This window comes from Emydura macquarii, unplaced genomic scaffold (genome assembly GCF_026122565.2).
Source record: "Emydura macquarii macquarii isolate MOO-44397 ecotype Brisbane River unplaced genomic scaffold, CSIRO-AGI_Emac_v2 contig_2372, whole genome shotgun sequence".
Classification (NCBI taxonomy): Eukaryota; Metazoa; Chordata; order Testudines; family Chelidae; genus Emydura; species Emydura macquarii.
Window position 1 is genome coordinate 4110660 of NW_027132509.1, and position 20206 is coordinate 4130865.

The window sequence follows — 20206 nt, forward strand, 5'->3', positions numbered from 1 at the left end:
GTTTTCTACGTGTTTGTTTAGTTTCCTAATTGTTGACAGAATTACAGACTTTGTGTTTTTTTCTACTAAGTAGTTTCACACTTAAAATGCTTATCTGTGCTGGAAAAAAACAAACCCAAGGCCTCATTAATATCCTTTATTGTGAGACTATACAAAACCAAAATTGAAAAGCAAATAGTCTATGCTCTGTGCCTCCTTCGTAAAGCGCTCTGAGATCCATCTACTAGTGAAAAATGCTATATAAGAGCTAGATGATGATGATATTTATGGCCACCACCACCATCCAGTATACTGTACTTCCACAAGTAAAGAGAGCTGAAATGCTTCAGGTTTTGCAATTTGAAGTCAATGAAACTTGTGCTCCTAACCTAAGCACTCTTGAAAATCCCAGCCTTAAATGTCTGAAAGCATGTTGAAGAGCCTAATTTTGGATTCAATTTTTGAGAATTTATGCCTGTATATAAAAAAATTGTTTATAAATTACTGAAAGTTTAAATAACTTTTTATTGCTAAAACACAATTGTTTCACTGTTGAAGTAACTCAGATTTTATGCACTACATGACAAGTTCTTAATAAAAATACAGAGTCCCTGATGCTGCAAACACTTAACTTTAAACACATTCAATATCTGATTGACTTTAATGGGATTATTTCTGTAAGTAAAGTTTTATGTATCTATTTAAGTGTTTGCAGGATCATAGCCTTAATTTTCAGTATTTGGGGTTTTGCACACAGCAGTTTTATAAAATTCATACATTACCCTACAGTAGTGTCATGATAAAAGCATTCATGTTTTAGTTTACTAGGCATTTTAATTCAAAATTGCAACATCCAGATGAGTTTCCAGTTTAGTTTTTTTACCAAGTCTTGGCTGGATTTAGCTCAATGAGGTTTTTTAAATCAAGTTATTTCAGTCATGCTTTAAATCTCTCTACTCTGTTGTTTGTTCCTCTTCTTCCCCTCCCCCCATTCTTTTCCTTTTTTCTTCCCAGAGTGATCTCATTTATTGCCTGCCACTGATTTTTATGACCTCTTCATTGATCCTCATATTTATCTATCCAACTCCAGTTCTCCACTTGTTCTAGCTGATCTTGAATGACATGCAACTAAACCTAATACAGTGATTCCACATGATGAAAAGTAAACTTCTGATCTTCCCTCCTAAAACTCTATACTCTTCCATCCTCTTATTCTGTCACTACCAATGTTACAACGTATCTTTTTTTGTCTCCCAGTCTAACTCATTCCTCTTTCTCTAACCAGTGCAGGCCTCCAAGACATCTTCAGAGTACTTCATCCCTTCCTCTACATCCTAATTTCCAAGACATTAGTCTATCCTCATGTGATCTTTGTGGCCAAGGTTGATTCATAATGCAGTTGTTAAGTTCTCTCCTCTAACCAATACTTTCTCTACTTTGAAAGTGCCTGTAATTCCACCCTGCATTTATCTATATCCTTCTTTGCCATCTTTTCTTATGCTCCACCCAAGTGTCCCTCTTTGTGCCCTGCTTGTCCTTGGCAGTGAGTTCCCCAGATTGACTGAGTGGTATGAGAAGAAGTACTTCCTTGTGTTAGTTTTAAACCTGCTGTTTATTAATTTTGTTGGGTGTCCTCCTGATTCTGGTGTCATGTGATGGGGTAAATAACGTTTCCCTATTCACTTTCTCCATACCATTCATGATTTTATAGACCTCTATCATACCCCCCCTTTGTCATCTCTTTTCTAAAATGAGCAATCCTAGTCATCCAGGCAGAGTGAATGGAGTTTTCTTGCTAATAGACTGTATCCAGAGTCAGTAATGTGTCCAGACTGGCTTCAAGGTTGTGCAGATTACTTCAGTTGAGTGTGTGACGGTGGTGCTTCCAAGTTCTTTGTAGAACATGCATCTTTTTCCGAGCTAGTATCACTTCCATTTCTCCTGGCTACAATTTGAGACAGCTGTTTATCTATGCTTCAATTTTGGTTATTCACTGAGATATGATTTTGAGATATGGGAGACTACCTGTACTGAATGAAGATACATAAAACAAAACATGGCTGCCATTTTGTTGGTATCCTAAAATGTCTCATCTTTCAAGTAACCCTAGCAAAGACAAGAGTAAGTACTATGGGATTTGAAAAATCAGCAATGCAGGGGAAGAGTAGCAGCTATTTATGACTCTTTAGAGCAGGGATGGGCAAACTATGGCCCGGGAGCTGTATACAGCCCATCTGAGCTTTATCAACAGGCCTTCAAGCTCAATCAGTGGTCTGTGGAAATGTTACGGAACAAGCTGTGTGGCGTGGTGGTGGCCGCTCCCCCTCCCAACCCCACCCATTTCCCCCACTCCTCTCCCACCATCTGGGCCCAGTGGTGCCCTGAACGGAGTGTGGTGGCCGCTCCCCCCCTCCTGGCCCCGCCCCTTCCCCTTGCCCCTCTCCTCTCTCCCACCACGTGATCCTAGTGGCACCCTGGATGGAGTGCAGTGGCCACTCCTTCTTCCGGGCCCTGCCTCTTCCACCCCCCCCCCCCCCCCCCATGTAGGCCCAGTGGCGCCCTCACTGGAGCTGCTCCCGGCCCCAAGCAGCGCCACGTCGGGGCCACTACCCCTGCGCAGCCCCGCCCCTTCACCCCTGCCCCTCTGTATGGCCTGCCATACAATTTCTATATGCAGATTTGGCCCTGAGGCCAAAAAGTTTGCCCACCCTAGCTTTAGAGCATATTGAAAAGGCAAGAGAACATTTATCTTATCATGGTTCTGACTGCTCCTGACAGGAGATGCGTGTATATTTGGATAGGGGGTGAGGAGTGAATAATTTCAACATAGTTTCATCTGGCTTTACTTCACAAGAAGGTCACTCATCAGTGCAAACAATTCCATTTCTGAGTTATGATGTGGCCTGACACTGGAGTGGATGCTTGCTATTTTTGAAGGTGGTTCACTGCCACCTTTCCAATAGTCTTTCACAAAAATGAAAGGATTGGGATGGGACACTAGTGAATGAGGTCAGCTGTGGGTTTTTTTTGTTTTTGTTTTTTTTTTAACTTGGATTTCTCATGTATTTTAAGGTGTTCAGAGTCCCTCTATCAGGAAATAATTGTTTTTGTTAGTATTGGGCAAAGATTCTCTCTTTGTACTGACCCTTCAGGGGACAGGGGCTCAGGATACAGGTGGTAGCACGTACTGCTTTAATGTTTCTATTTCCCTGGTTTGTAGATGTGGGCCAAATTTTAAAACTCTGTGGTCTGCAAGTTTGTTTCCATCTCAAGGATGTTTAACTCCAGGCTGAAGAGATCCTTTCTGATTTGCTTGACTGTCAGCAAAATAGGAGGAATGGTCCATGTGATGAAAGTTGGTTAGGAAAAGTGGAGAGAAGGCATTTTGAGCTGATAAAGTGGTTTTAGACGAGATGACCCTTCCGGTCCCTTCTAACCCTATGATTCTAAGAGCTTGAATAGTTCTATAGAAGCCAGCGTCTAATCTTTCCAGCCTGAGAGCTCAACGTGTTGTTTTAAAAATATCAGAGGGCCACAACCAATGTTCTGGGACAGATTCTCTTACTTCCTGCATTGTGCTATAAATATTTCTAACTGGTGTACAGTCCCCAGAGTGGCCATCAAGCTGGGCTGGTGCAGAGAATCAGTGAGCCATAACTGATTATTGGGTCTCCCTATATTTTTTTTCCCTCTTCTGGGTTGCCATAGGTACTAAAGTGGGAGAAGGGGAGCTATCTTTTGTTAGAAGTGCCTCATGGCTCATGAAGACCCAGTTGAGCTCTTCCCAGTGATTGACAAAGAATCAGTCAATGGAGTAGCCAGAAACTACTTTTCCCTTTCCTGCAGTGGAACCAGTGACCAACAGGGGAGCTCCTGGGCACCTGCTACAGGTATGGGACAACAGCTGCTCTGAGCATTCTTGGCTTTCAAACTAGAACTGCTCCTGGGGCTGCTATGGAAATGGTGGGAGGCAGCTTGGGAGGTGGCACTGCCTAGCTCCTGCCAACAGTGGTGAGGCTGGTTCAAACAATTTGGTTTAAAAGTCACAGAGTACGGTTAAGTAAAATACTTTCAGTTTATAATCTAGTACAGTTATTTGAACATAGTAATTCCCAAGGGCCACAACTGAGAGCCTTGAAGACCACAGGTTGGATACCGCTGATAATGAATTTACTAATACACAAACTGTAAACTCTCCTTCTAGCTTTTCCTATTGTGAAGTTTACCTTTTAACTTAGGCTTTCTCTGCATTAAATTGTCATGCATGTTATATATTTGAAGATGGGGCACTTTCAGGTTATACTTTTAATGTCTGCAAACATTTTATGTAGCAAGAACATCCTTGAAGCTTGGTCCTTGAAGCTAAGTAGACGTGAAAACTTTTGAGAATATTCAGTACTTTTACGGTACATCATTGAAATATATTTTCATATACATCATGTTAATGTTTTAAAATAAAATAAAATCCTTTCCTAATGCCAATGCAACGTTTTATAGAAAAGACTCGTGGTAATAATGTACCTTCCTGTTCTCTTACCATCTGTTTCTCAGGAAAAGACTTTTGAGAGAGTTAAAGGTTAAACTCAAAGTTCAAACATACTGGCATATTCAAATAGAGCAGGAAGTGGAAGTGATGATTATGCTAACACGAAAATCATAAGAATGGAAAATAGTGTATTAATGTTACACATGAGAAAACAAAGATTTGAGGAAATGTAGAGAGGTTCAAGAATCAGCCTCAAGTCCCTCCTTTCTCTGAGCATTAATTTGACCCTCTTTACACACTTCCAAGGTATGCCACCACAATTATATTTGATGGCTGTTGACCGGCCCCACAGCATATAGTGGGGGTATTGGCTGATCCCAGCGTGCCCCTCTTTCCACGCCAACTCAGTATTGCTTCACCACTGAATCCCAGCTGCGAATCCTCAGGCAACTTGTACACACACCTATGTGCCCAAAAAGCAATACTGGGCCTGCAGACCACATCACACAACCGTCTGCATGGCTGGTCGTCCAACATCTGGAATGAGATTACAGCAAATTAGTGCTGATTTACCACTTGAGGTCTCATATACATTGGGTACACTTCCGAATCCAATGCCCAATTGCCTGAATTGCTTCTGCTCCCATACCTAGCTGTGCTGCTGCTGTGGCTGCTCCGGTTCTGAATCAGTGGGAACCAAATTTGTGGGCTGTGCCTCGCCAATCCCCGTCTCAACACCGTAATGAATTGATCGGTTGTGAGGAGAGTCTCATCACCATGCATAAAAAGGAAGTTCCTCTCTTCCCCCCCGCCATATCACCATGTAGGCCTTCAAAGCCCGCACGAGGCAGACCCCAGATTCACCGCCCTCCCATTGTATAAAAGATTCATCCCAGCCTACTTGATCAGTCTTTGACCTTTGTAAGTGTAATGTCACTGAATGCTCATGCCATTGTACATCATGCAGTTCCAAAGCCCTTCCTGAAGAGTCCCTACTGGACCCAGGTACTAGCTCGCTGATCCTGAAAGCACCAAAAAATGATATCAAGAATGCCACCATGAATAAATCCGCCTGCTGTCCACTGTGACATATAACACCAAGTATCTGCATGAGATCTCTAAGCATGTAAACTGATAGGACGACGTGAATCCTCCCTGGGGCCACTGATACGTGACCACCCAAGCAATAACCTTCAAACTGAAAAATCACTGCAAGGATCTGGATAACCATTTAGCCTACTGATGAATGTAATGGCAGAAAGGCAATTCGAGATTGTTGAGGACACCAGGTGACGGGTTGCCAACGACAGCAAGTACTGCAGCACCCGCTCCTCTGTAATGGGCCATATTGTTGACTGTCCTTCCCAATCCTGAAATTGCATGAAATCATTAAAACTTCTCTCATAGCTCTGCCATGTGCGTGGAGCGACTGATCTCCGCACCACACTGACAACCATCCTATGCTGAGGTTCCATAGCGCCAGCAGCATCTGCTCGGGTTCCTAGCTGTCTCCTGGTGCAAGCTCCAGAAATCTGCATCTGAAAATGAGACAAAGCATCTGCTATGCCATTATCAATCCCAGAAAGGTGATGAAGTAACTTATATTTCCTAGAGCTTTCTTGGGGTCAAGCCTTGGCCGGGGGGGGGGGGCGGGGGGGGGGAGGAAATACCTACAAGTTATTCACAGGCAATTGCTTGAATGACCCTGCCACTCTACCCTCAATTCATTCTTGCAGAATCTTTGTCTTACCAATATAGCCAAACCCCGCCCCTGATTGTTGTTGGGTTTTTTTTTAATGTTAAACATAAAAGGGATCAGAATCCCTCCTTAAATTCTGCCTACAAATTTGCCCCATTGGCTTTGCTGGGGGTAGTCCTACAGGAGCACCCTTAACACCTCCAGTTTAACTGGAAGTGGCGCTCCTGAATATACAGATGTTGCAAAAACAACTATCATTAGATGCCCAGCAAATATTATGCAGTCCAGGCCCCTGCTGGACTTACTGTGGAATGAATAGGCCACTATCTCTGCGGGCACCAGCTCCCCGTGGCATCGTCTATTCCAACCACAGCGTATCTGTATTCAGGACTGATCATTGTAGTACCCTTATTGCCGTGTTGGCCCGCCCCCGTGCTACCACTAGAACAACTACTCTACGAAGTTACAGCCCTTGATAGTGGAAGAGCAGAAAGCTTCCCAGTGCTCTTTTCTCTCTCCTCCCTCCCCCTGGCAGAGGGCTGCACACCAGTACAGGGGGGTTGCCCCACCTACCTATCACCACAACTTGTGCCCTCCTCCATCACCACCCCAGCAAGACACCTTTCCCGTGGGTGTCCCAAGCTGTTACAACAACTGCAAGTTAGCCTGTAGCAGCCATGCAATATCATGTGCTTCCTTACAGGGGTGTGCCCTCCAAACAAGCTGATACAGCTATTAAGACTCTGCCCTAGCCCATTCAGTATCCCGTCAGGTCTATCCCCATTTTCCTCGTATAAAGCCTCAGGAAACAGTAGTGCCCGGACCCCATGCCTTATCAAGACTCTTGCAATCCCCACCTGTTGCCACATTGTGCGGTAGGGGCCCACCTGTCCCTGCAACTTCCTCCCGATGCAGATCCAACCACCCCTGCAATCAGGAACCTCTATCTGTTGTTGCTTGAACTCACCCCTGCCCTCAATATCTCCATCTCTTGCAATCACTTGAGTCAAACGTCCTGGCTCCGGCAACCCCTTATACTTTGCATGCCCTTTAATTCTGTGGAAACAACCTCAGATGCAATCGCCCTGACAATTTGCATCAAATCTCTGCTGACTTTCTCACCAACAAATGCAGCCAATCTTTGGTAATCAAACCAACTCCACTAGCCTCTTGCCCTTGTTGTGAGGATCCTGCCCGTTGCTCACCATTGGCTCTCACACAACCCCACTCAGTCAGCCCTGCACAGGGTTTGATTTCCCCATTCCAGTGAGACCAGGGAGAAGCAAAATTCCCTCTAGCTGTCCTCTGCCCATAGCAGGAAAAACCTAAAACCCAATCTCCTGTACCTCTACCCACAGCACAGCAGGAGAGGGGGATACACTCCCTCTTCTTTCCTTGTCTCTATATCCGGGGACAGAATCTGACTTCAGGCTGCCTTGCTTATATCAAGCTCAGTCTTGAACCCAGCTAGGTGTTTTGCCCCTAGTGCTTCCCTTGGAAGACTGTTCCAGAAATGCACTCCTCTGATGGTTAGAAATCTTCATCTGATTTCAAGTCTAAACTTTCTGATGGCCAGTTTATATCCAATTGTTCTTGTTTCCGCATTGACGCTAAACTTAAATAATTCTTCTCCCTCCCTGGTATTTATCCCTCTGATGTATTTATAGAAAGCAATCATATTTCTTCTCAGCCTTTCTCTGTAGGCTAAAGAAGCCAAGCTCATTGAGTCTCCTCTCATAAGGCAGGTTTTCCATTCCTTGGCTCATCCTAGTAGCCCTTCTCTTCACCTGTTCCAGTTTGAATTCTTCTTTCTTAAACATTGGAGACTAGAACTGCACACAGTATTCCAGATAATGTCACACCAGTGCCTTGTATAACAGTACTAACACCTCCTTATCTCTAGTGGAAGTACCTTGCCTGATGCATCCTAGGACCGCATTAGCTTTTTTTTTTTATAGCCACATCACATCTCCCCACTCTCAAATGGTCCCAAGAGCTTCTGTGTGAACTATTAATAGTACAATTTCTAGGTGAGGCTGTCTTAAGAATTACCATACATCTGTTTCCACAGTTAGTCATATCAGCAACATTTATATATAGTATGTCTTTGACCTGAGATGTTGATATGTATGTTATACACTGCATGAGCAAATACTAGATTCTCATGGTAAATTTTATTATTTTCTTGACTATTTAATTTAAGCCTTTGAAGTTCTATAATGTCAATTAACTTATATATACATGGTAATTTTCCTTTTGGAAACATGAGGCATCTTACTTCTAGATGAAGGGTTTAAACTCTTTACAATGTCTTCAGAAAAACTATGGAAAATATCTTCTCAGATACTTCTCAAGTAAGATGCGCTATTCTATAATGTTGTTGTCTAACTCCTTAAGTAGCAGAGAAATGCTTTTTGTCTAGTTTTTTTAATAAGGTGGCCCATCACCATGGTATTTCATTTCCTTTCAGGTTTTTACTAGCTAAGATCTTAAGTTAATTGACCATCTTTAAATTCATTGTCATATTTCTCAGTTCTTAAGTATTCCTAGTACATTCACTTTTTAAATGGTGAGATGGCAGTGTTCACAATGAGATTTATTTATCTCTGGCTTTCTCCAAGTGACTAAAATTGTGGGCTAATGTACATGGTGACTCAAGGGTTTAGTGGCATACAAAAATTGGAAGCTGTAGATAATCACATCCAAGCAGGTGATCCTGAATATAAATGTGTAATAAAAAATGTGACTTCAAATACCTCACATCCTGCTCTCCTCCCCCACCCCCCACACCTGAGTCATCAGGTCTCTTCTCTCCCTCCTCATACACTTCCATCCATCCATCTATATATATGAGGGAGAGAGAGACCTTCTGATGACTTTTAGGCAAAGAAATAGGCAGTGGAAAAAATGGATGACAACATTCCAATAAACTTTTTAAAGAAAATGTCACCATGTTGCTTAGTAGAGTAGTCTGAAAGTTTCCATGGAAGACAAATAGCTTACATACCTAAATTTAATTGTACAGAGTTGAGAAGCTAATTAAAATTGGTATTTTTATTCTGTACTGCCTCTGACAAAGTATAGAAGCTTAATGCAAGACTATGAATTGTTCCCATCCTTCTTTAAAATATATTGACCTCGGGCAAGCTTTCATATGTAAATTTTTAATGTTGGGTTTACTTGGATTTTTAGATCACAATTCCAAAAGGATGGAAAATTGTTTGCTTACAGTCTTATATTTAAAAGCTAGTGATATGCCTGGCTTCTGAGTATAAAAGCAGAAGAGGATGATGCAATGGTCTGTAAGAGAAATATAGCAACAAAAGGTTAAGCAGAAAAAATGGGAACACGTGGTCAGAACTGATTTTCCGAAAAATACATGATGGCATCACAAATCAGTGCCAAAGATTTTAGTTTTGGGTTTACATAGTGTGTGCATAAGTACCTGCAGCTTATACATGGATACTTACTCTCCCTCACTATTTAGTAACATTCAAGAGTGAGAGATTTCTGATTTTCAACTGAACTTGGTGTGCTTTGTGCAAGATTTTCATATATACAGATAGTTGCCCAGAAGCCCCTCATTTTAATTTCCTTTCCCTAAGCAGAGTATGATAAGTCATCTCAGATAGTAGGGCTGCTGACAAATATCTTTTTTTAACTGTAAAAGACCTATTGTTAAAAATGAGAAGAAATGTAAATCTAATGTTCTCTAACCCTTTGTGCAAATACGTGAAAGAATCGTTGATTATCCTATGCTCATCTTGTGTAAAATAATAGGCATGCTGTTCTACCAGTATTTAACACCCAAATACCATGGTACTCGATTCATGGTAGATAAACACTTAAGTACTAAATAGTTATATTTCAAATAAATGTATAAAAAATTACTCCTGCTGTAGAAAAAACACTTAATTTTAATTTGACTTGTTGCTATGTGGAAGCTACTTTCTTGAATATCTTCTAGAAGTTGAAGCTCTGCTCAAAATGTACAGACCTGTCTTATAATCAGTGAAAGCAAATTTTTGTTTAATAATAGTATTTGTTTTGCAGTGTAATGTTCAGGCTCAGAAATGCCTTATGTGGATCGTCAGAATCGCATTTGTGGTTTCTTAGACATTGAAGAAAATGAGAATAGTGGGAAATTTCTGCGGAGGTACTTCATACTGGACAAAAGGGAAGACAATCTGGTATGGTACATGGATAATCCACAGGTAAGACATCTTCTGGGATACAATTTTGGACATTATTAGAGGGCAATATTTTTTACCTAAAGCAAATCTATTGTATACATGGAAGAGGGTTTCAGAATGAATTTCATCAAACTTGAAGCTCTAAGGAAAGCTTTTAAGTAAATTATTATGTATCTAAATCACTTGTATCCCAATTCATTGATTATGCCACTGTGCGAAACCCTTTCTTTGTAAGGGAAAACTGTATATTTCACAGCTTAAATAATTTTGTTAGCATTTGGAATTCACAATCACACTTGGAAAATTCAAGCAGATCTTGAGTTCAGTGTAACATCCACTGTAGTGGTATTGATTAACTTATGGTCATTTGGGATTTGAAATATAGGTATACGTTCAGAAAACTCCTGAAATCAAATTCAACTTGTATTGGATAATACAGTATGCTCATGTGCACAACCATTGTTATCTGTTATTAAACATGGTGCCTTTTCTCTATGTTGAAAAAGCTTTTTCTCTTTTTTGTCTATGATCCAGGACTAAGACTTGGGGAAACTTTAAAGCTCAGATATTAAAACTCTTAAAATTTCAGTTTCACAGAACTGTTCAGATTTTACATAATTAAGATCTAGTAACTAAAATAATTTTCAGTATTTTTAATGATACCATAGGTTTGTGAATTATATTCCTGACTACCCTCTTGCTTTTCTCAACTGAAATTCTGCTATGATTTTAAAATAAAATATCTCATGCTGGAATTGTAGATAAGTGCTTTATGCAGTTACACTAGTTCTCTGGTTTCTACCTATAATTGTCTGAAACAGCGGCCCCTACAATCAAGTTAAAATTGGTGTGTGTTAGGAAGAGCAAGTTGCTAATTTGAACTAATTGAATGATATTTTTAAGGCCTGTTTTGCAGATCTATAGGTCTAGAAATAAATGACACACTGTTTCCTCATTTTTTTGTGGTAGTACGTAGCTTTCAGAACTAATGCTCATAATTAGAAATATTTTGTTTGAGATCTGAATTATTATATAAGAACCACCATTCCAAATTCTGGGCATGCTTGACAAACTCTTAAATGTACAATTCATATGTGACACACTTTCAAAAACTGTGTGTGAGTGTGTGAGAGATAGAGATACCCTGACAGTAATGTGAGTATAGCAAAAAAACCAGTGAAATGCCCTATCCGTGGCCCTTTCTATTATGCTAGTGAAATTCTAACTCATGCACTTTTGCTGACTGCAACTGTGGCAGAGTCTCCAGAAGAAAGAGGTAGTCTCTTAAATAGGTAGGTCCAAAACCATTTATATCTTCATCAGTCAAAATCAATCCAGGAAACAGTAGGCAGCTAGTACAGATGAGATGCATTCAGTTTGCTCACAAAATGACTCACTGCTTCACAAGCAGTCTACCAGATTCTGTACAAGCTGCATTTTCTAGATTGATCTAAAATGTATTCCCATGGAGAGTGTATTGCAGTAGTCTAGTATCAAAATGACAAAGACATGAATTAGGATTGCAAGAGGAGCGTCTGAAATAAATGAGGTGACCTGGCTATGTGGAGATGAAACTGACCTTGCCATAGCTTCTACCTGATTTTCTAATTTCTTGAAGTTTAACCAGACCCCCAGACTGCAAACCCAATACATAAATGGCAGACACATACCTTCACTTGAAGCAACTGATGTTTTTTCTGCTGTATTCTTTATTTTTATCCACAACCAGCCAGCAGCAGTAGTAAAGTAGTCTTGACTTGGACGCAATACAGACAGCTTGCTGTCATCCATACCCCGAATCTCTGCCAGATGCTGAGAAATGCAATCAACCACTCCAGGTGGATCATGTGACAGATATACAAAGCTATGTATAATTAACATATTAAAGATGTTTCAGCTCAAGTCTCCCTTACTGAATTTCTGAACAACTTTACACTCTGATTGAGAGAGGTGACAAGATGGGCAGAACCCACAGGAGAATATGTTCAAGGAAGAAAATTAGTTACCAACAAGAAAGAGGGAGGCGACCTAGTGACGGAGGATGTGGAGAAGGCTGAGGTACTCAATGCCTTTTTTGCCTCTGTCTTCACAGACAAGATCAGCTCCCAGACTGCTGTACTGGGTGGCACAGAATGGGAAGGAGGCAAACATCCCGCAGTGCTGAAGGAACAGGTTCAAGGCTATTTAGAAGGATTGGACATTCACAAGTCCATGGGGCCGGATGCAATGCACCCGAGGGTGCTGAGGGAGTTGGCTGAGGTGATTTCAGAGCCATTGGCTATTATCTTTGAAAGCTCGTGGCAACAGGGGGAGGTCCCTGAGGACTGGAAAAAAGCAAATATAGTGCCCATCTTCAAAAAAGGGAGGAAAGAGGATCCGGGGAACTACAGACCGGTCAGCCTCACCTCAATCCCTGGAAAGATCATGGAGCAGGTCCTTAAGGAATCCATTTTAAGGCACTTGGAAGAGAGGAAGGTGATCAGGAACAGTCAACACGGATTCACCAAGGGAAAGTCATGCCTGACCAACCTGATTGCTTTCTATGATGAGGTGACTGGCTCTGTGGATGTGGGGAAGGCGGTGGATGTGATATACCTTGACTTTAGCAAAGCTTTTGATACGGTTTCTCACAGTATTCTTATCAGCAAGTTAAAGAAGTATGGGTTGGATGAATGGACTATAAAATGGATAGTGAACTGGCTAGAGCATAGGGCTCAACGAGTAGTGATCAATGGCTCCATGTCTAGCTGGCAGCCGGTCACAAGCGGAGTTCCCCAGGGGTCGGTCCTGGGGCCGGTTTTGTTCAACATCTTTATTAATGATCTGGAGGATGGGGTAGATTGCACCCTCAGCAAGTTTGCGGACGACACTAAGCTGGGGGGAGTGGTAGATACCCTGCAAGGTAGGGATAGGATACAGAGTGACCTAAACAAACTGGAGGATTGGGCCAAAAGAAATCTAATGAGGTTCAACAAAGAAAAGTGCAGAGTCCTCCACTTAGGAAGAAAGAATCCCATGCACAGCTATAGACTGGGGACCGACGAGCTGGGCAGCAGCTCTGCAGAAAAGGACCTGGGGGTAACGGTGGATAAAAAGCTGGATATGAGTCAGCAGTGTGCCCTGGTTGTCAAGAAGGCCAATGGCATATTGGGCTGCATTAGGAGGGGCATTGCTAGCAGGTCACGGGAAGTGATTATTCCCCTCTATTCGGCATTGGTGAGGCCGCATTTAGAATATTGTGTCCAGTTTTGGGCCCCCCAATACAAAAAGGATGTGGACAAGTTGGAGAGAGTGCAGCGGAGGGCAACCAAAATGATTAGGGGGCTGGAGCACAGGACTTATGAGGAGAGGCTGAGGGAACTGGGCTTGTTTAGTCTGCAAAAGAGAAGAGTGAGGGGGAATTTGATAGCGGCCTTTAACTACCTGAAAGGGGGTTCTAGGGAGGATGGGGCTAGGCTGTTCTCGGTGGTGGCAGATGACAGAACAAGGAGCAACGGTCTCAAGTTGCAGGGAGGGAGGTCTAAGTTGGACATTAGGAAAAAGTTTTTTACTAGGAGGGTGGTGAAGCACTGGAATGGGTTACCTAGGGAGGTGGTGGAATCTCCATCCTTAGAGGTTTTTAAGCTGCGGCTTGACAAAGCCCTGGTTGGGATGATATAGCAGAGGTTAGTCCTGCTTTGAGCAGGGGTTGGACTAGATGACCTCCTGAGGTCCCTTCCAACTCTAATATTCTATGATTCTATGATTCTATGATCTCCATTTGAGTGTGTCAAGCAAGAAGTGCACAGAAGCACCAGAAACCAGGCCTGTTACCCCTGCTTTAGTTTGCAAATGTGATACTTTAATGGTCAGTGTTATCAAAGGCAGTAATGTTGCGATGGATACTTTATGTTCTCCTTCTGGCAATGGATAATTCTCAACTAATGCCATCAGTGTTCTCGCTGGACCTTAAAACTTGATCTCTCAGATTTAGCTTTGTTGCAGATTTAGGACTTATTATAATTGAAATACTAGGTCTGTATGTTAGTGCATTTTTTCTTTTTAATACTTGCCTTTCTTAATGAGGTGTTGATGTTTATTTGAAAACCACTTGTAGTTCTCAGATGAAAGTGTTCTGCAATTGCAAAATAGTTATTAAATTCTTAGCTCTGCTTCCATATTATCAAGATGTGTGTTCATCTTGAAGTATTCAGATATTTGAAATTTGTAGCAGTCTTAGTACCAAATGTTTGTGCCTATCTTATCTGTAGAAGGTTAATTACAAACATTTTAGCTTAAAAAAACAAAACCAACAACCTCATTTGTTTCTTTAAAATAGATCTAAATCAGTAATGGGATTTCTGTAAGTTTTTAAAAAAACCTGTGAAAACGTACTGTAAAATTTTGCTTCATTTTTGTGCCAATACCAAGAATCCTGAGATCTGTGGTGTTGGGCAAGAAATAATTATATAAGTATTTTAAAGCTCTCTAGTTAAATATTTTGGTGACAGTTTGTTAACTCTTATTGAGAAGCATGAGAGCTTAAACTTGGCCTTTGGAAGGTTAATACAGATGAAAGATTTTTAGGCATGTTTTAAAATGAAACTTTTTTACTTCTGCTTGACATTCACCAAAAACTTGATTGAAGTCACTAGAACTACTTGCATCTATGAGCATTTGGTCGTAAATCTGATTGATAGCTTGAGTTAAGTCCCAGCAGGTTTAATTCTCTTTAGTTTTCATTATTACTTGTGAATGTTAATAGCAAAACTTAATCTTGTTTTATTACAATAACCAAAGTGATGGTGGTAGAATCCAAGCTTTGATGGTGGTTCTACTTTTTGTGAGCTAAAATTGTCAATACTCATTCTGGTTTCACTACGTAGGGCTGTTACTTAACTTTTGTGCAGTTATTTTACTGCCACTACTTGTGCTTTTGCACAGTTCAGCAGTAATTTCTCTTTAGCAGAATCAGCCACTTGAAAAGCAAAATTGTAGCTCGTACCTTTAGCTTGGAAAGGTAGCACCCATGCTATATGGATCTAGAAAAGGTCTTTAAATTTAAATAAAATCTAGAGAGTATAAGCTACTTACCCAGTAGGTGGTACCAATGTGTTTTCTACAGTGGGGAAAACAGTTTTAAAAAAAAAAAAAAAAAAAAAAAAAAAAAAAAGCAAAACATGATATTGAGACATTTAAGGCATGGAGTATAAATCGGCTGAACTAAACTGTGCCATGCAAATATTCTTAGGCCATGCAGCCAAGTATTAGTAAGACTACATTTGAAATGTTGTAGAATCTTACTATATCAAAGAACACAGATGAAATAAGGAGAGTGCAGTGTAGATCAAAGTGATTTAAGGCTGAGGCAGTCAGAAATTGTAGGTGAAAAAGAAGAAATTAAATAGAGCTCTTTCAGATGTTTTCCATTAATGTAGGGAGTAGAGCTGTTCCTTTCCTCTTAACTTTCTGTGCTTATGTCTCTGTCACATGAATAGAAATGTTGTGAAAAGTGCAGTTCTTCAAACTTTGTCTTTTAAAGATATACAAACACTCTGTATATTTTAGTGTTTGATCCAGGTGTTTCTATGTTCTTTTAATGTTAATGCTCACACACAAATGAAAGGGTCTTGACCGAAGTAAAAAATCTACTCATTTGGTCATCTTGAGCTGTAGAATGGCTGCAGAGCTGCTCTGTGGGGGCTATTGTCACCATGCCTCAGTGGGTCACAGCTGAGAATATGAAATTCAGGATTGCTGAGAAATAAGGCAGACACATCGCAAACTGGTGGTTATTCTAACATTAGAGTTTACCAGACCAGTATCTTAAAAGACCTTCTGTATCAGTACACTGGTTAACAAGAAGCCAAAACACACTCTCCTCAGGCATTCTTGGCTCACCTCACCATCCAGACACTTGGACTTTGGTTTTCAGTAACCACTCATCACAGTTGGGTCAGATATTAGGGTCCTTCCAATTCAAAGGGATCAGCCCTCTACTCAGGTCAGTATATACCTCAGATCTTACCCAATAATCACGCTGATACCAATCCTTCAGTAACTAAAAACTAAAGGTTTAATACTATTAAAAAAGAGTTATTGAATGGTTAAAGATTCATTTACATATAAGTGATTACAAAGTCCTTATATCAGGTTTGAAACAGTGATGGAATAGATGGCTAGCTTGCAAAAGTCTCTTTGGTAGCTTCCAAAAGATTTGAAGGCCTCAGTCCATAGTTTGAAATACTCCTTTTAATTGTAAATCACAGTCCAAAGAATTAGTGCGGGAAAGAGGCAAAATGGAGATCTATCAGGAGTCTTGCGTGTCCTCTGCCATGTGCATGGAATCTTACTGTCCTAGACAAAGCCCTCGTTTGTGGAAAGTTACTGGACCAAGATGGAGTCCAGGATCACTGAGCATACATATCACATGTCCTTACATGGTTGTTGAATCACAGGGGGTAGCCATTGGATCCTTGCTGTCTGATGCAACCTCAGGAAGAGCTATGTGGGCGGGATGAGTTTCTTCTATGGCCCTTTGTGGGAGCTGAGTGTCCTTGATGGGCCATCAGTATATAGCTGTCTAGCCCTGATGTAAATCTGTCTGTGAGGTGTTACCCAGGAATACAATACAGGTTTAAGATACAAGCACATAGCCAGTATTTATAAATTCGGATACAGACATGATACAGACATATAAACAGGATAATCATACTTAGGAAATCATAACTTTTCCATTGACACCTTACATGATACACAATTTCCATAAATCTTATACAAAGTGTAACAGTAGTAACAACAGTGATATAAATGGTCACCTTATACACAGCATCATGGCCACTTCAAGGAGCAGGCAGTGGCATAAGATGCACTGTCTGTGTGGCTCTCCCTTTTGTAGCATAATTACTCCTGCACAGGAGTCTTTTGCATCTACTGAAAGGTGTGGGGGGGGGGGCAAAGGAAGAGGCTTGTATTTGCTGTTGTGTAAATGTACTCAAAGTCTAGGAAATGGACGATCATAAGACCACGTTTAGCAGCACATCTATATACAGTGTTCATTATTCCAAAATACAGACTGTATGAAAGCAGAATACATTAGTATGAAAACTGTTCTGCCAGATGAAGGCCCATTTTACACTTAATTCAACTAGGCAGAGAGGGAAGCTTTCCTGGTTCACTGTTAATTTCTGCAGAATGTAAAGTTTCTAGCCTTTATGGTTGCAAAGACTCTTTCAAATGTGAATAAATGTAAACTATTATGTCATCTTTCTCAGTCTGCAAAACCTCTTTTGTGTCCTTGCTGCTGCTTAGAGCTATTTGAGCAGCAGCAGAGTAAAAACGGTTCGGACTTACCACAAAAAAATTAACTTTACACTGCTGCTTAATAAAGCTGCGGGAGAGCACACACTGAAGACTCCTCCACTAGGAAGGAGTAGTTGGAGAGGGGACCAGGGTGGAAAGCAGAGTAGTGGAGAATACTCCTTGCAGTATCCAAGAGGCTGAAGGAAAAGGTAACCGCCAGGAGACATCACCTGCCTTGCAGCATCCAGGTGGCTCTGGAATGGGAAAGGGAAACAGAGTACTGCTCCATTCCAGCAACCAGATAGGGTCTAGGAACAGTGAACGGTAAGGATTCCAGCACTGTCCCTTTTCCCAGGAGTTGTTGGAAGGGAGGGGTCTCTAGTATATGGGTGTTGCATTGGGCAGTCCTCATTTGTTATCAGAATCTGACTCGTAGATTTATTCTTCTGGTTACTAGGTGTATGGTAAAACATTGAAACTGTGTGTGGATGTGCAAGGGTAGGAGAGGGAGTGATAGTGTAAGGAAGGACCAACTTGAGGAAGAATTCATGGTAAGAGGAGAAAGTAAATGTAGGGAAATACGTATATGACAAACTTGGTTTAATTGCACTTTTTCCCCCAAAACGGATCATGAACTAGCTTTTCTTGTTAGTCAGTGTTTCTTTCTCCTCTTCCGTGCCTATGTTTTTAATGTAAAATATAAAAGTATTCCTTACCCTATTATGGAACGGAAGTGGAGTGAAACTGAAGGTAGAAGATATAACAAAACAAAGATGCAGAGTAAGTTTTACTGGAAACAAATTAAATAGAAAGTTGACCATATTTTGTCACTGAATTGTTTACACAGTTGTTTTGCTCCTTTAAATTACAAACTATAAACTTGTTATGAAAAATAACACAAATACATGTTAATATGCTAATAGGCCAGTGTATGGAACTTGTTGCTGTTCTAGTTTCAAGAGACTGCAGTTTGGATTGAGACAATCAGGCTCATATGCTTACCATTGCTGGTAAGGAACTTGTACACCTCCCGTTTTCCTCCAGTTCACTTAGTATTGTTGCAAGAGATTGGATTTTTAATGTATTTTAGAAAGTACTATTGCATAACGGAGGCATCCTTGGAGGTAGCTGAGAAGTGGATTAATGTCTCTTTTCTATCAAAATGCATAAGATGCAATTAACAGTTAAAAACAATTAACACTAGCATTGTTTCCAACAACAATTCAGTTTTAATTAATTACCAGCTGTTTGTTTAATAAATGAAACCAAGTAGTTTAAATCCTGTTAAAGCATACATTGTATTGAATGTTGTATTATGAATTAAAGTATATAGAACTTTTTTGTTCATGAAGCTTTGATTAGCTTCCTTGTATTTGATGCATATATGTTGAACATGTTATGTGGTAGGAGGATAACTTAGTTTCATACTGTATTATTGTGCTTGGTTTTTAGAACCTTCCATCTGGATCTCCACCTGTTGGATCCATTAAACTTACCTACATTTCAAAGGTATGTCAGTTGAAATATAAGTGATATACTTCTTGTCTATGTCTAAGATTGTAAACCATAGGTTTTGGTGATTTTAGCAGCTGTGATTTTATGAAGCTGCCAGAACTCCTTAATGAATTATTTAACTGATGAGAGTTCAGAGACAAGCCAAGAGAATGATTAAAAGATTAGAAAACATATCTTATAGACTAAAGGAACTCAATCAATTTAGATTAAAAGGGAGAAAGTTAAGGGAGGTGACTTGATTAGTCTATAAGTATCTACATGGGGAATGAAAATTTGAAGATGGACCCTTCGAGTTAGCAGATAAAGATATAACAAGAACCAGTGACTGAATGTTGAAGCAAGACAAATTTGGACTGGAAATAAGGCATACATTTTTAACAATGAGGGTAATTAACCACTAATCAATTTATCAAGAACTGTGGTTGATTCTTTGTCACTGGCAACTTTTAAATCAAGTGGATTTTTTCTGAAAGCTGTGCTGTAGTTCAAATAGGAATTAATTCAGGGCTATCCTTGCCTTGTGTTGTTCAGGAGGTCAGACTAGATGATCACAGTGATCCTTTTTGGCCTTATCTCTGAAATTACAGGTGGTACTTTTGGGAGTACATCTGATATTATATTTGAAGAAAATTTTTAATGTGGTTACTGTTCCTCAAATTTCAAGAAACATTTAAAGCACTAGAGTTAGTCCAAGTAGTATGCAATGCAGAAATCTTTCTAGGCTTTGTTTTTACCAGGTTCTTAGTGATACATGTCTAGATTTGCTTCAAAAAATGTAATTCCAACTGTTTGCCTTTGTATGTAATAGAATTAGTATTCTAAACTGCAGATTCAGGTTGAACTCTAATTTGAATTTTTACCTATTAATCTCCATTCCATTTTGCCCCTGGGAAAATTGAAGCCATTTACAAAGGAAAGAATACTCATTTAATGAGAGAGTTTGCAGATCATATAGTCTCTTAAACAGCAACACAGGAAACTTCTAGAAACAACTTAATAGAAACTAAACACGTAGGGGTGCAAAGTACTCTAACAAATTCATAGAAAATGGAG

General features: G+C 40.4%; 1 protein-coding gene across 6 annotated transcripts in view; it reads left to right on the top strand.

Moving 5' to 3' along the window:
- PLEKHA1 (pleckstrin homology domain containing A1) overlaps positions 1 to 20206 on the top strand; it is a 72252-nt gene that overhangs the window by 8203 nt on the left and 43843 nt on the right. For all 6 annotated transcript variants that reach the window (XR_010922192.1, XR_010922191.1, XM_067561356.1 and 3 more), the window contains exons 2-3: positions 10218 to 10378; positions 19091 to 19147. Coding sequence is in view for 4 of the 6 variants with exons in the window: in XM_067561356.1 (XP_067417457.1) it covers positions 10238 to 10378; positions 19091 to 19147 (198 nt within the window). In the remaining 2 variants the exon portion in view is untranslated. The remainder of the gene's footprint in view (positions 1 to 10217; positions 10379 to 19090; positions 19148 to 20206) is intronic.